Consider the following 14,493-nt stretch of genomic DNA (forward strand, 5'->3'; position numbering starts at 1 on the left):
ATAGTGGCTGCTTGGTATCTATAGGGTTTGGTTCCAGGAAAACCCGCCTTCTCATGGATACTAGAATCTGTAGATGCTCAAGTTCTGTTATATACAGTGATGTAGTAAAATTATATCCCTTGTATAAAATGGCAAAATCAAGTGTTGCTTTTTGGAGTTGGGGGGGGGGGATATTTTCAAGTCATAGATGGTTGAATTCTTAGATGGAAAATCTGTGGATATGGAGGGCTGACTGTACTGATTTACCATTCAACTGTTGATTCAGTGGGTCTGCTCTAGTTGAGATTAGCAATTGGATTTAGATTTTAGGATGCATCTACGCTGTAGAAGTAATGCAGTTTGACACCACTTTAAATGCTTGTAAAACAAAATGTTGACAGTTGACTCCTAGAAGCAAGAAAATATTGTCTAGCTTTGAGACTGTGCCTAAATTAAGTTGATAAAAATGTATGAGTTTTATGGAATCCTGGAGTTTGTAGTTTTGAAAGGTATTTAGCTTTCTATGCCAAAGAGTGCTAGTGTTTCACAAAACTACAAATCCTAGAATTCAGTAGGATAGAGCCATGGTAGTTAAAGTATTTTAGTGTAGATTTACCCCAGTTTATTGTTATTATTATGCTTTATTTATATAGCGCTGTACATACAAACAATAAAATAGATAAAGTAAAGGTGCCCCTGGTGTACAGTCTAAGAAATAATAGCATAATACATATAAATAATACATAACAATACAGGAAAGGGTGCAATAAAGTAAAGCAGTATATAATATGAAGAGTCTAGTTTAGAGCCTTTTAAAAATAATTGGGTACCACAACTGTTTTATGTTAGCTATAGAAGATACAGCCCAGTATGTCAATATAGGCTAATAAAGTGAGAGATGCTATGCACTAATTAATGTCCAATATAAATAATTCAAAAGGAACTAGTCTAGTTATGGAGTTTCCTCGTTCTAGATTTTTTTTCTTGCAAGCTTCCAGTAACATATCTTAAATGAGCCCTCTTCGAGTCTAACCAAGTTTGTAAAACTTGAGAAGAAATGTTTTCAAGTTCTCACAGGAGTATTACAAATATTTAGTCTATAATGATTTACTAGAATAGCTTATAGCCTGTATTTGTTGTGGCTATATTCAGTGTCTCCTATCAATTCCTTTCTGCCTTGTTATTTTTTATGACCAAAATTTGTATGATTTTTTTTCCTTTCTGAACATGGGTAGGGAACAATTTCTTGTCACCAGAAAACTTATACTGCCTAAAATGGAGCTGAACTCTCCTCTTCAGCTCTGTACAGTCTTCATCAAAGCAATTGCTTGCTCTACCAAACCTGGTATTCATGTGACCGAGACGTTGTTGGCTTGCAAGTGACATCAGCATTAGCCCCCATAGTCAGTGATAAGATACGGTAGTATGAGAGTTGCAATTCTATAGCATTTGGAAGGCTGCATAATTCCCACCTCCATGCTAGGCTGTACACTAATACTTTCAGAAGATACATTATAAGCAATAAAACTGTAATATCAATCATTTTGAAACAAAACCAAACCATACATGTGACAGTAATAAAACCCTGTTCACATCTATGCATGTTGACCGAGTACAAGGAGGTGATAGTGCACTAGTACCCCTGCCCCCAGCCTTCACTTCCATAACTCTCAACATGCAAAGTGGTGAATAAATAGAAGAGCTTCCATTATTGAAAATCGTGAGTGTTTTGTAGAACTGGAAAATTCCCAGGAGTATGGTTAACAGATAAAACATCAAAAAGGTTTATGGCATTTTAAAGATTAACAAGTGTTATTTGGCATAAGCATTCATGAATTCCAGTCTGTTTCATCCCATGAAGAATGTAGTTTCACTTGGTAGATATTTATATGTCAGTGGGTCAGGGATCACTTCCCGCCCAGGCTCCCCTCGGTTGCACATCCCCAGCAAGCCTCAGCAAAAGTGGCATGGGTATGAAAGGAGTTGGGAGGTTTCCCTGTCTGCTGTCGTCCCTATTTAAATCATACACACACAGCACAGCACCACATTAATTGTCATTGGGAAGAACATCAGTCAGGGCTACAGGAAAAAGGGGTTCACAATGAGACTCTGTGCATGGGGAGAAGAGGTTTAAATCTCCTTACCCTGAGGGTGGAGACAGGCTGCGTGTGTGTCAGTGCATGCATATATTAAGAGTAGATTTGTAATTTTTGAAGTTATGGTAGGAAACGTTGGAGACATTGGCTATGCCCACTGCCACCTTTGGCCATGACGACTACCAAGATGCAATTTCCCAACCAGACATCCCTTACTACATAAAAGCCTTCGTGATATTCAGAATGAAGTATGTGCAAAATGTCAGATCTGTCATGTAATTTCTGACTGACTAGAATGAACTCTGCAAGGAACCCCTTTATTTTTCCTCATCTGCATTTTTGATTGGAAGTGTGACAGTCAAGTTAATGTGCTTTCCCATTTGTGTGTGTATGTGTGTGTGTAAAGATTTCTCGCCAGGCATTACAAACTCTTTTGCTCCCCAGCTCCTAGGATTGGCAGCTTGCATAGTTCCTCCTAGCTTTATTTCCTAACCGGATCTTACTGTGTTTCAGCTCCTACCTTCATTGGTAAATTGTTACATTAAGGCTGAAGGAATGAGAGAACACCAGGAATTATGATTAGTTATTTGATTGTAGAACATGAAGGATTTTGTAGCGAGTTCTGGTAGGTATAACAGATTAGTGGGCAGAATGTGCATTCAAGGGCGCTCGATATCACGATTATTTATATTGCCTGTGGAAGAACAGGGAGGTAAGAAGGAAAAAAAAGTTGTGAAAAAGTTTTAAAAATGATCTCCTGGAAGCCAAGCAAGCAGGAACTCATGTGAAGTAAAAATCTCTTTCTCTCTCTCTTTGTGTGTGTGTGAGAGAAAGAGAAAATATGGACCATGCTTGGTTTCTTAAATAGAAAGATATTAAATGGATGAAGAGGCAGACATAGCTCTGTTATGTCTAGCCCCAGAAGCAGATGAAAGGCCTTCCCTCCATCCCAATTGCCACTGCCCTGGCTTCATTGGGGAGAAAAAGAGGCAGTGTCTGCTGGACCTAATCCCCCCTCCCAGTGTCATTCCCTTTTCTTTGTGCTTTGTGTCTTATTTAGGTTGTAAACCTGAGGACAGAAAACTGTCAACTTAACCATCTGTAAGGCGTTCTGAGAGTCTTTGTGGCTGAAGAGCAGGGTATAAATACTGCAAATAATAGAAAGGCATGGGAATGCCATGCTTCTGTAAACATGTTCATAGTTAATATGCAGTTAGCTATTAATATTAAGGCAAAAGGGTGTTTTACTTATTTCTAACAGAATGCCACTTCTATTGTTGAGAATTGTGTAGTGTAGTTTCCCAGTAATGTAAATAAGGGAAAGAGACTCTGTTTTACCTGATTAATATGGCCAATTTAGTTTAATCATATGATTAAATATATATGATTAATTTGTTTTATGTAGTTGGGTTCTTGCTTTAAAAATGCATTGCCCCAAATTAATTTTTTAGAAAAATCACAAATATTCTAATGTTAAAACACATTTAAAAGGAATAAATACGGATAGAAAACACAATAGCCTTGAAACAAAAGGGGAGAACCCAAACCAATTCAAAGCAATATTAAAATGCCTGACAGAATAAAATGTCTTCAAGACAACATTTGGTAATCTGAAGCCAGAAACAAATAGTGAGATAATTGATAAAGGGTTGCAAGGGCTTCTTTTTGTCACTTTGAACCATCATTTAATGTGGTGTTTGAATACTGCATATGTAAAATATGTGATAATTTCTTTGCATGTCTTGTATGGAAGAGAACATACCGATAGGATCTAGCATTTAATTCCATTATTGAGAGCATCCTCGAGTGGAGTTCAGCTCTGAACACTACTAGTAGTTTTAAGTTCTCACACTCCCAGCACCATCTGCCCCATCTACCAGTTCTCTGGGCTGTATTTTCACTGTGGGGCAAATGAGACAGCCAGAGAAGTGGAGGTACTGGAAATATTTAGGTAGATCAGTTGCTTTCTATGGGTGAAAGAAGTCCTTTTGCATGGGAGAGACTTACAATAAATCCAACCTAATGAGTCTAAGGCTTGCTTCCAGAGTCACAGTGAGTGCAGTCCTGGGCACGACTCAAAATCTTTAAAAAGTTTGCAAGAACATTATGGAATTAAAATCAATAGATATTTTTTAAAATGCTGGTTACATGTAATAAATATAATAACACGTGCTTTTTACAGGTACTTTCCACATTAATAGATTTCTTCTATCTTTCACATAGTTGGAGGTAACTTTTAGTGCATGCATATAATAATCTAGAAAAAGGTATAGAAAGGTGTTAATGCATATTATAATGTGAAGGAAAGAGTAGGTAGCTCCAGAGCATAACAGATATAAGAACATTATGGCTGGAATCCTATTTCTCATATATGTGTGCATCACTTGGGGATGATATTCAAGGAGCTATTCCCATCCATTTCTTACTGTCCTCTCATCTCAAGACAGTTGTCACCTGGAGAGGTTGGGTGAGGTTTCGGTTGTTCCCTGGTTCGGAATATGATTTAGATGACCAAGAGGTAGCCTGTCCTGTCTACAGCTACAACTAAGATAAAACAAGGTTATTTTCCTGGATAAAGAGCAGCTTTTTCTTTCTACCCCTTGTAAACAAGATGAAGAGTTTTTTGGTCTCCTGAGTCACCTCCTTTCTCTTTTCCCCTGCCAGGGAATGGCTGCTCCAGCTCCCCCTCTTGGGGTGAGCGGCTTGACAGCTCTTGGGTTAAGCAAAGAAGTGCAGAGCTGCATGCATGGAGTGGTATACTGTGCATCTGCAATCTCAGATCTCAGTTTATGTCTACAGTGCACTATTAATGAAAATTACTGCAAAAGTCTTTCCACTTTCCACTGTGATTATAATTTGCCTAGCAACACAAACCACCCTACTTCCACTTTTATTCAAAGTTCTGCTTGGCTTTGTCTTCCAATTTGATTCATTACTCAAGCATTGTAGATTTCCCCATTTCCTAATTGTTACTAAAAAGCCATTTAAACCTGACTAGATAGATTAATATGTGGCCTTGTTCACATATTAATCTTGTTGTTCCATGTAGAAGTATGTCCTGTTACAGCTTAAATTAAAATATCATTCTTTTATCTTGGCACTGCAGTCAGATACTGCAGAAGCTTTTTTCTATAAATAGCTATGATCTCATTGTCTCTTAGTGTTTCAGAAAGTTTTGACATTTACTGAAGTATAGATAGTGGAAAGAGTGCTTTACATATGCAGTGTATTCTTCTAAACAGTACCATCATGAAGCAAGCATTCTTTTTATTCTTGACACATTGAGTAAAAAGAAAATGGTGCAACATATAAATATTTTTAAGGATGGAATGAAAATAGAATTTTTGCTCATATTCATAATAAATTGCTAGTGTGTTTGGGAATTTGTGTTAATGTGTTCTGTAAAATTAAAGAAAGCATTCCTTTGAATGTACGTATTCCTTCTTCACAAATGCTGAGTATGCATGGAGTATTCTTCTTACAAAGAAATAATCGTTTGGCAGTCGCTAACCTGATCTAAAATTCTGCAGGAGCTGTAATACACATGTGGTGTTTTCCTGTGAGCAAACATTATTTCTGTCAGGCTCTAAATGGACTCTGAATACAGCCCGCCTGCATCATAGTGACTTTCAGCTTACCCTGAAGCTGCACACCAGAAGAGGGAATGGCACGTGCGCCATGCCGCACCTCATGCACAAGCTCTATTGTTTTAAATGGGGCTCAAGCATACACGGTATTTCCCTTACTGTGTACTGTACTGTGAATTCTGTTACTTAGACAGTGCTCCCTTGCTTTACGTGGAGGATCCGTTCCGACCCCCCCCCCCCCCCCCCCCCCCCCCCCCCCCCCCCCCCCCGCATAAGGCAAATACTGTTCATGCTTGAGCCCCATTGAAAATAGTGGGTCTCATGCATGTGGTGTGTGCACCATTGCCGGTTCCGTCGTGTGGCTTTCAGCATAAGCTGAAAGTCGCCAATAGCATGCCCACATATGACGCAGGCACACTGTACTAACACCTTGTATTATATGCATTTCCAGAATGTGTGTGGGGACAAGGAGAGGTATCAGTGCTAGTTATTTGTACTGTTATTTTTCTGCTCCTGGTGATAATGGTGAAAAAATGAAAATACCATAGAAATGATTAAAGGTGAAAAATGGTGAGGACACATAAGATGTATGTTAATCAGAATAAGAAAGAAGTTAAAATACATTAGTTCTTTAAACTAATTGTGATATTTCTTGTCTTACATTTTCACAATTACTTCGTTTCAGTATTCTATAAAAGAACATCTGCAGTTTAGAGAGTTTTTGGTCTTAAATGCACTGCAGAAATAATCCAGGTTGAGATGGTTTTAACTGCCCTGGCTTAATGCTAGGGAATTCTCGGAACTGTGATTTTGTGAGACATTTAGCCTTCTCTGTCAGAGAGCTCTGGTGTCCCAATAAACTACAGTTCCCAGGATTCCCTAGCACTGAGCCAGGACAGTTATAAAGTGGTCTCAAACAGGATTATTTCTGTAGTGTGTTTTGGACCTTTGTTAAATATAGGGCCAGAACAGACGGCAGGAAGGGGCAGCTTGAATCCGCCCCACTTGAAGATGCCACGGTCCCGAAGGCACCCTCCATTGCTGGCCCAAATAGGAGCAGAAAAGATCCAGTCCTATTTACAGATTGAAAGTCACTCTGTTACTTTAGGGACATAACATCTGACTATGTACAATTTGATTTGGCATGAAATTACCGCAATTGGTATATTAAAATACAGTGTATTCAAACAATTATTGCAAACAGATTTTTATTTTTATTTTTTAAAAAATGATTTTTAACAAATGGAGTAATATCTCCTGAACTTTGGTTTTGCTAGTTTATGTGGAGCAGGCAAAAATACAAAAATACAAAACAAACAAACAAACAAAAAACCCACAGAAGAAATCATCAACATTAGTAACAAAAAAAAAAAATTTCCTCTCCACAGTATTGAATAGACATAAAGCACCCATTCCCTTAAAAAGAATTGGTGTGTGTGTGTGTTTATGTGTGGAAGGGAGAAGGGAGTAAGATTCAATTAATAGTCATGGAATTTAATCAGATTCATTTTCTGAGCCCTGGGCTGCAGCCACACTGCAGAAATATTCAAGTTTGACACCACTTTAACTGTCATGGCTAAGTGGTAGGGAATCCTGGGGATTGTAGTTTGTTGTGGCATCAGAACTCTATGACACAAGGCCAAATGTCTTATAAAACTACAAATCCCAGAATTCCATTGCACTGAGCCATGGCAGTTAAAGTGGTGTCCCCCCCCCAAAAAAAAAACCAAGCTTCATTTATATATTGCTTCATACCACCTAAACAGTGTCTAAGCAGTTTACAACATTATTTCTGCAGTGTGGATGCAGTCCTGATTATCAATATCAGTTTAAGTCTCTGCTTCTGCTTTGTTATGTTTGTAGTCATCATAGTTATCATGGACTTCTGAAATCCGAAGGTGTACCCAGATTAAAAGAAGCTTCTCTACCCTTTTACATGTCAGTTTATTTCTTGATTTAGTATGAATGTTTCCAAACATTGACCAGATTCTTTCAGTGCCCCTTAAAGGAAGAAAAGCATCTTGCTCTTGCACTGGAGAGTTCAGTTCATAACCTAGGACTTGCTTGCTCTCATTCAGCCAGACTCATGAAAATAGATTCCACAAACTTAACTCTCCTTAAGATTTGCTGACACGTGTAGTTGCATTACAGGGTCAATGATTTATGGATTGATGCCTTAAGTTTAATTATTCTGTTTCTGTATATTGTATAGAGCAGTTATGAATGTGTCATAGAATCATAGAGTTGGAAGATACCACAGGGGCCATCCAGTCCAACCCCCTGCCATGCAGGAAACCACAATCAAAGCATCCCCGACAGATGGCCATCCAGCCTCTGCTTGAAGACCTCCAAGGAAGGAGACTCCACTACACTCCGAGGGAGTGTGTTCCACTGTCGAACAGCCCTTACTGTCAGGAAGTTCCTCCTAATGTTGAGGTGGAATCTCTTTTCCTGCACTTTGCATCCATTGTTCCATGTTGTAGTCTCTGGAGCAGCAGAAAACAAGCTAGCTCCCTCCTCAATATGACATCCCTTCAAATATTTGAACAAAGCTATCATATCACCTCTTAATCTTCTCTTCATTCAGTGCACAGAAATTTGAGTAATCTGATACTGTATGTAGTTTTTAGAAATGATTTGGAGAATATATGAACACCTTGTCTTAAAGATTTTATTCGTCATGCTAAAATAAAACATTCCATAATCAGTTTTCTTCCTTTTTTGAATTTTTCCAATTTTTTGGAAAAAATAAACAAAAAAGGCTTCAGGAAAAAAAAATGGGGAAAATTTTTCTCCTAATTTTTCCTTTCCCCCGGGCCTTCCTATCTCTAGTGGCGCAGGTTGGGTGCTTTCTTGTTCTAACTTATTGGTAGACCAAGGACAGGAAGAGATGGCCTAGAATCACCCAGCCATTGTGGTGTAGTGGTTTGAGCATTGTACTATGACTTTGGTTACCAGGGTTCCAATCTCAGCTTGGTCATGTAAACTCACTGAGTTGCCTTCCAGCCTCAGAGGTTGACAGTGGCAAACCTGCTATGAAGACATGTGCCAAAGGGGGGGGGACATAACTTATGACAGGTTCGCCTTAGGGTTTCCATAAGTCAGGAATGACTTGAAGGCATGCAGCAGCAGCACCAGCAATAAGAACAACAACAACACACAAATTATGTTTTGAGTATTCATTAGGCTTGCTAATCATTGGAAAATATAAAGTTCTTAATGTGTATGTTGAAAGTGTTAAAATTTTAGCTTCTAAGAAAGTGACACATTCCTGTCCAACAAAAATTAGAAAATCTTTGAAAATCTGTAGAGTGTGTGTGTGTGTTTTGTGATTCCAGAAAAGACTGAACCAAGAATACAACCTATTCATAATTTAGATATAATTTGTGCCTTTGGCATTTGTCATTAAAACTCTGAATATGGTCTTTGTATTTTTTGTAGACGTCATGAATCTGGTCATACGAATATACTGTGAAGCCATAGCTGTTAAAAGCAATTTTCTAGTTCTCCATAAAATATTCATGACAATACAGGCTTTTTTCTGTTTGGTTGACATGTTCATTAAGCAGAGAAGCTTTTATTGTTTCCAAAGAGTACTGGGGGTCAGATGCACTCATTGCTTCTGTTTGGAACTCATGGCATGTCTGATAGTTTTTTTGTGACTAAAATAGTATGAGTCATGTTTGACGCACCAGTCTGTGAATACAATGAATGGGAAGGATGTTGATGATCTCTGCAGCTGGCATACTTGTCTTGCACTAAAGGCATATGAGGTGTAGATTATGTTTCCAACAAATAGTGAAAATATGAAAGTTTTCTTCAGAAATAGGCCTTCTGCAGTGTAATAAGACCTGGTTTTATTAGCCAAATGTGAGAAGTCACATAGAAAAGCACCTTTAAAAAATAGTAAGATTTGACTATGTTGCTGATGATTTAGATTAAATCCCTTCACAGTCATCCCTCCACATTTGGGGCTTTTATTATTCACAGATTTGATTAACATGTTCTTACTAGGAATCTCTATGTCCTCCAGCATGACTCCATAGCCAACTACCACCACAGGTTGCGCTGGAGGACATAGAGATTCCTAGAGAGAGCACTTCACTAGGTATTTGTAAATTGTCCAGCATATTTCTGTGGTCAGCTTACAGCAGATGTTGACCATAGAATTTCTCTGGAGGACCTAGAAATTACTAAAGAGGTGTTTCTCAGGTAAAATATTAAAAAAAGTTTTATTATTTGTGGTTTTTCCACTTTCATGGGCATTCTGTGTCCTTAACCCCAGCGAATGTGGAGGGTTGACTGTATAAAATGTAGTTTGTGGCACATTTACTTTACACATCAGTTGTCAGGTGGGGTCTTTGAAGGGCAGTGGGAACTATTGTATTCAAGGAAATATTCATGACAACTGTGTATCCTAATATAAAGAAAGACAGGCATGTTTGAGTTCCAGATGAAATTGGTAGCAAAAATGTTTTGGGATACAAAATGTATTGATTTACCATGATGATGTACAATTTTATTTTTAATTGGATCTCATAGGGACATGCAAATTTTAATGAATATTGCTGGTCAGAGTCAGTATTGTAAAGTTGATTGCAGGCTGTTCCTTGAGAGTGAAGGTTTAATTTTACTATTATGAAAGGCTTCTTGTTTTCTGAAAGTCAGCATGAATGGAGCCTTCCATTGACCTCAACCCTTCTGGTCTTCTGGTAGAGAGAGTAAGTTGAAACAAGAATTCCAGGCTGCAGTTGGCTGTCAGCAATTTCGAACATCTTCTGCTGGGGTTTCTAGGAAAGTATGTGGGTAATTAAGATACTCCAGTAGACCACAGGCTTTACCCAGCTAGTCTTGCAACTAAACCACTTAAAACTGCAGCCCAAATTGTTGCTGATTTTTTTAAAAATCACAGACTTGAAAAAGTTTCTAGTACTGCCACTGGTAACCTAATCGATTCTTTCTGTTTGTGCAGTAATTCATTGTGAGATGAGAACCTGGAAGGTGTATAATTTTTAATGGCTGCACACACAGCTCTGAGCATATGTGAAAGTTGTTAAATGTAAAATTTACATCTTTCTGTTTGTACTTTTGTATTGCCATGAAACAATTCCATAATTTAAAACTTCAAAATCCTTGAATATTTTAAATATGAAAGTGAATCCTTGTTTTAGCTAGCATGTTGATCATCAGAGATGAGCTGATCTTTTTACTTTGTGTATTACAGTTGATGTGACCACAACACTACCCTTGCAAGTTGCACCATCTGTAGTTCCTATGGATCTCCGCTTGGACCATCAGTTCTCCATCCCAGTGGCTGAGCCTACATTGCGTGAACAGCAGCTCCAGCAGGAGCTGCTGGCCCTCAAACAAAAACAGCAGATCCAGAGACAGATCCTCATAGCAGAATTCCAGAGACAACATGAACAGCTCTCTCGTCAGCATGAAGCTCAGCTGCATGAACACATAAAGGTGAGACATGCAAATCAACTTTAAGCAGCAAGTTAGAGTTGTTTTCAGTATTGGATTGGAGTCTTAAATCCAGCTGCTGGTCACAACTTCAGACCCACGGAAGCAGTTGCTAAATTGTAAACCAACACACATGTAAGTCATTCAGTGGGTTTATATCTCTTGTTTTGGCTGATATGTGTTAAATAAGTTGATATTTATCAGACTGTATAGCAGGATAGAAATATATTTGTATGTGACTGGTTTTGTTGTTAAAATATTTTTGAGGACTCTTGGGGGTGGCTCCAAGGCTTACTGTCTTGCCATGCTATCTTCTTAGTCTCTGATTGCTATGACTGCTTGAGTATGCCTCCAAACATTTAGTCTGTTCATTTGTCAAAAGCTTATTCCCAGGTAGTGAGATGTTCATGTTTTGATGTTCAGCAAACCATCAATGAGCAGTTGCTGAGAGGAATACAGGAAAATATGACCTCAGTGAGTACTGGTTTTTGCAGTGCTTGTTGGCTGTTTCTGGTATTAAAAATAAGTAACTCTCAGCAATTGTGTATTTCAAAGTCGGCAAATATTACTAGTTAAATTTATAAAAAGAGAGATGGTATGATTCAAGCTGCTCAGTAATTCAGCTCTCTCTTCAGAGAGTCCTTTGCTCATAATCAAAGATCTGTGAAGGGTCAGTGGTGAAAGTGGGATGATGTAATTGTCACATATATTTAAGAGCATAAATTGTAGCAATCAGAAAGATTAGAATTAAAATGAGGTTCTCAAATATACAAGAGTATCTACTCTCTAGATGAAAGATGAGCAGAGTGCAGCATTTGGACCACATGCAACTCCCAAGGCTGTTTTAGTGACCTCCAGAGTTCCCTAGACAAGCGCAACTCAAAAGTGGTGGTCTGTGGACTGGTGTTAGTCCATGAGCTACTTGCTGCCAGTCCATTGCAAGTTTCCAGGATATAAATATATATATATGGTAGTTGTGGTCAGTGGGCACAAATACGGTGGCAGTCCCTGTCACAGTGAGAAAGACCTGCTGGTCTCTCACATAGCTGAAGTAGCACTGCCCTAGGCCACTCGTTTTCTATCCTCTGGGTGTCTGAAAATTGCCTCTTCCAAAAGCTTCCAGGAGTGGTGATTCACCTTTCAGTAAGTTAATGTCTCTTGTTCACTGTTGAATTTTTAAAACAACAACAACAAATCAAATGTTGATTTCCATCAGCATCTGCTTTTGCTTTTCTGTTTCTGTTTTCTTGACAGCCTGTGGACTCCAGGGGTATAAAATTGGCTTCCAGATCTCCCAAAGTTGCTTGCCCCTGCACTGAAAGTATGCTGTCCAAAAATAGATTGAAGGTCCCTTAATCCAAGTCATTCAACAGCCATTTTATTGTGTCTTGAATGCTTCTGTTTTTTTTTAAAAAAAAAATCATCTTGTTTAGTGTACAGGACTGTGTTGTGAAAATATTTGTTCATTGTACTTTAAAAGGTATCTAACTCATGATCAGAAAACATTTCTTTGGTTGTGCCAGTCCTTCTCTTCCTTTCACAGGGACTTTAGTTTAACCTTTAATGTAAGTTTTTAAGAAGTTTTACTCTGAGATGATAAAGATAGTGTAAACTTACTGTTCCCCTCTTTCCTTGCTCCACCTTTCTTCCTCTACAGCAACAGCAGGAGATTCTTGCCATGAAACATCAGCAGGAACTCATGGAACACCAGAGAAAACTAGAACAACATCGGCAGGAGCAAGAGTTAGAGAAACAGCATAGAGAACAGAAACTGCAGCAGCTTAAAAATAAAGAGAAAGGGAAAGAAAGTAAGTATCAGCAAGGTGGATGATGTCAGTGACCTGTGTAGCGATACACAGATAGGGATGGGTAACTCTTATCTGGTTACTGTTCAGAACAGTTACACTGTAACACAAATATATGTTTCTGAAATGAGAGCCATTATGAAAGTTCATGCTGTACTAACGCCGACTGCTACTGTGCTTATAACCTGAAGGAAGGAATTTAAAGAGGAGTATAATATTTTTAATTTTAATTGATAAAACATTTTGAAAGTGTTTCTGTTGTAGCTGAAAACTCACCTTACCCAGAGGATACTGGTTTGGCAGTTTCACAAAACAATCTTGTTTATGCAAGCTTATGGAGCATATTTGCAGGGTTTTTTTGTGATTTTATATAATACTTGTGCACACAAAGACACGCATACACGTGCACACACATATATGTAGGAGGTTATGCTATGAGCCATAGTGTGTCTTGCCAATCCATTCATGAGCATGTTTGCAAACGATGCTAGGACATTATGAGGATTGAGAGGTTTATGTTTGCTTCCATTCTGCTTGGTTGAAGTTACTCAGATTGAGTAACTTGTATATGTGCAAATAAGAAAGAATCGATAGAGATAAACTGAATCATGCAGAATTCTGTGTTGCACTATTACATGGCGCTTGCATTCCTATGTGTGCATGCCAAGAATGTTGGTGATCAAAAAGAGCTCTGTTAAACCCTTTAGCAATTTTTCTTCATGGTCTGTATGAATCACCCAAATGGGTTTGTCCACATGCAGTAGCCTCTTTTTGGAACATTCTAGAACTGAGTAGCTTTTTGGCAAGCTCCATGTCCCCTGTCTTTTATGCACATGTTTCAGCATGCACATCTGTCAGCAACATTTAGGACATCCTCTGAGTTTACCCCTTTGTTAACCGATTACCTATTTTGCTTCAACTTCTCACCATATTCCATGACCTCATGTTCACATATTTTTCATCTCCTGCTTCTGATTTACTGACAAGGCTTGTAAACTTTGTCTTATGCCTTTTAAAACTGTATTCAAAAATTGTATCACATGTGGGGGTAAAAATTCACATTCAGATAGTCCTTCTGAAGGCCTGTTCTGACCCAGCGAGTGACATAATTTTCAAGCCTTGTTGGTTTGCAGGGGATTTATTAGAGGATGTCTAAAAAAACTGCTCAGATCTAAACAACCATGATTTCCTTGATTGAATTAATCCACCTGTAAGCAGACTTACCCTTTCTTACTGCCTTTCACTTTGCCAAACGTAATCCTCTTTTACAGTGAGTCATACCATCTCATAATGTGTCCAAAGTATGATATCCTCAGTTTAGTCACTTTGGCTTCTAGAGGGAGTTCAGGCTTGATTTGCCCTAGATGTTTTATTTATTTGTTTGATCTTTTCTGGTATTCATAACACTCAGGCTTTAAATTTTGAAAGGTGCTTGAAAAATCATATCCATTTCCCTAAGAGCCCTACTTTTAATGTAACGTGTAGACCGGTTTTGTATTTTGTATGAAGAGGGTTGCATTCAAATGTGTTTGAAGTGGAGGTAGATAAACTCCTGGGGAC

General features: G+C 38.4%; 1 protein-coding gene across 5 annotated transcripts in view; it reads left to right on the top strand.

Moving 5' to 3' along the window:
• HDAC4 (histone deacetylase 4) overlaps window positions 1–14,493 on the top strand; it is a 120,546-nt gene that overhangs the window by 19,663 nt on the left and 86,390 nt on the right. For all 5 annotated transcript variants that reach the window (XM_042446199.1, XM_042446209.1, XM_042446227.1 and 2 more), the window contains 2 exons: window positions 10,887–11,131; window positions 12,786–12,936. In XM_042446199.1, the coding sequence (XP_042302133.1) occupies window positions 10,887–11,131; window positions 12,786–12,936 (396 nt within the window). The remainder of the gene's footprint in view (window positions 1–10,886; window positions 11,132–12,785; window positions 12,937–14,493) is intronic.

Source organism: Sceloporus undulatus, chromosome 1, assembly GCF_019175285.1.
Source record: "Sceloporus undulatus isolate JIND9_A2432 ecotype Alabama chromosome 1, SceUnd_v1.1, whole genome shotgun sequence".
Taxonomy (NCBI): Eukaryota; Metazoa; Chordata; class Lepidosauria; order Squamata; family Phrynosomatidae; genus Sceloporus; species Sceloporus undulatus.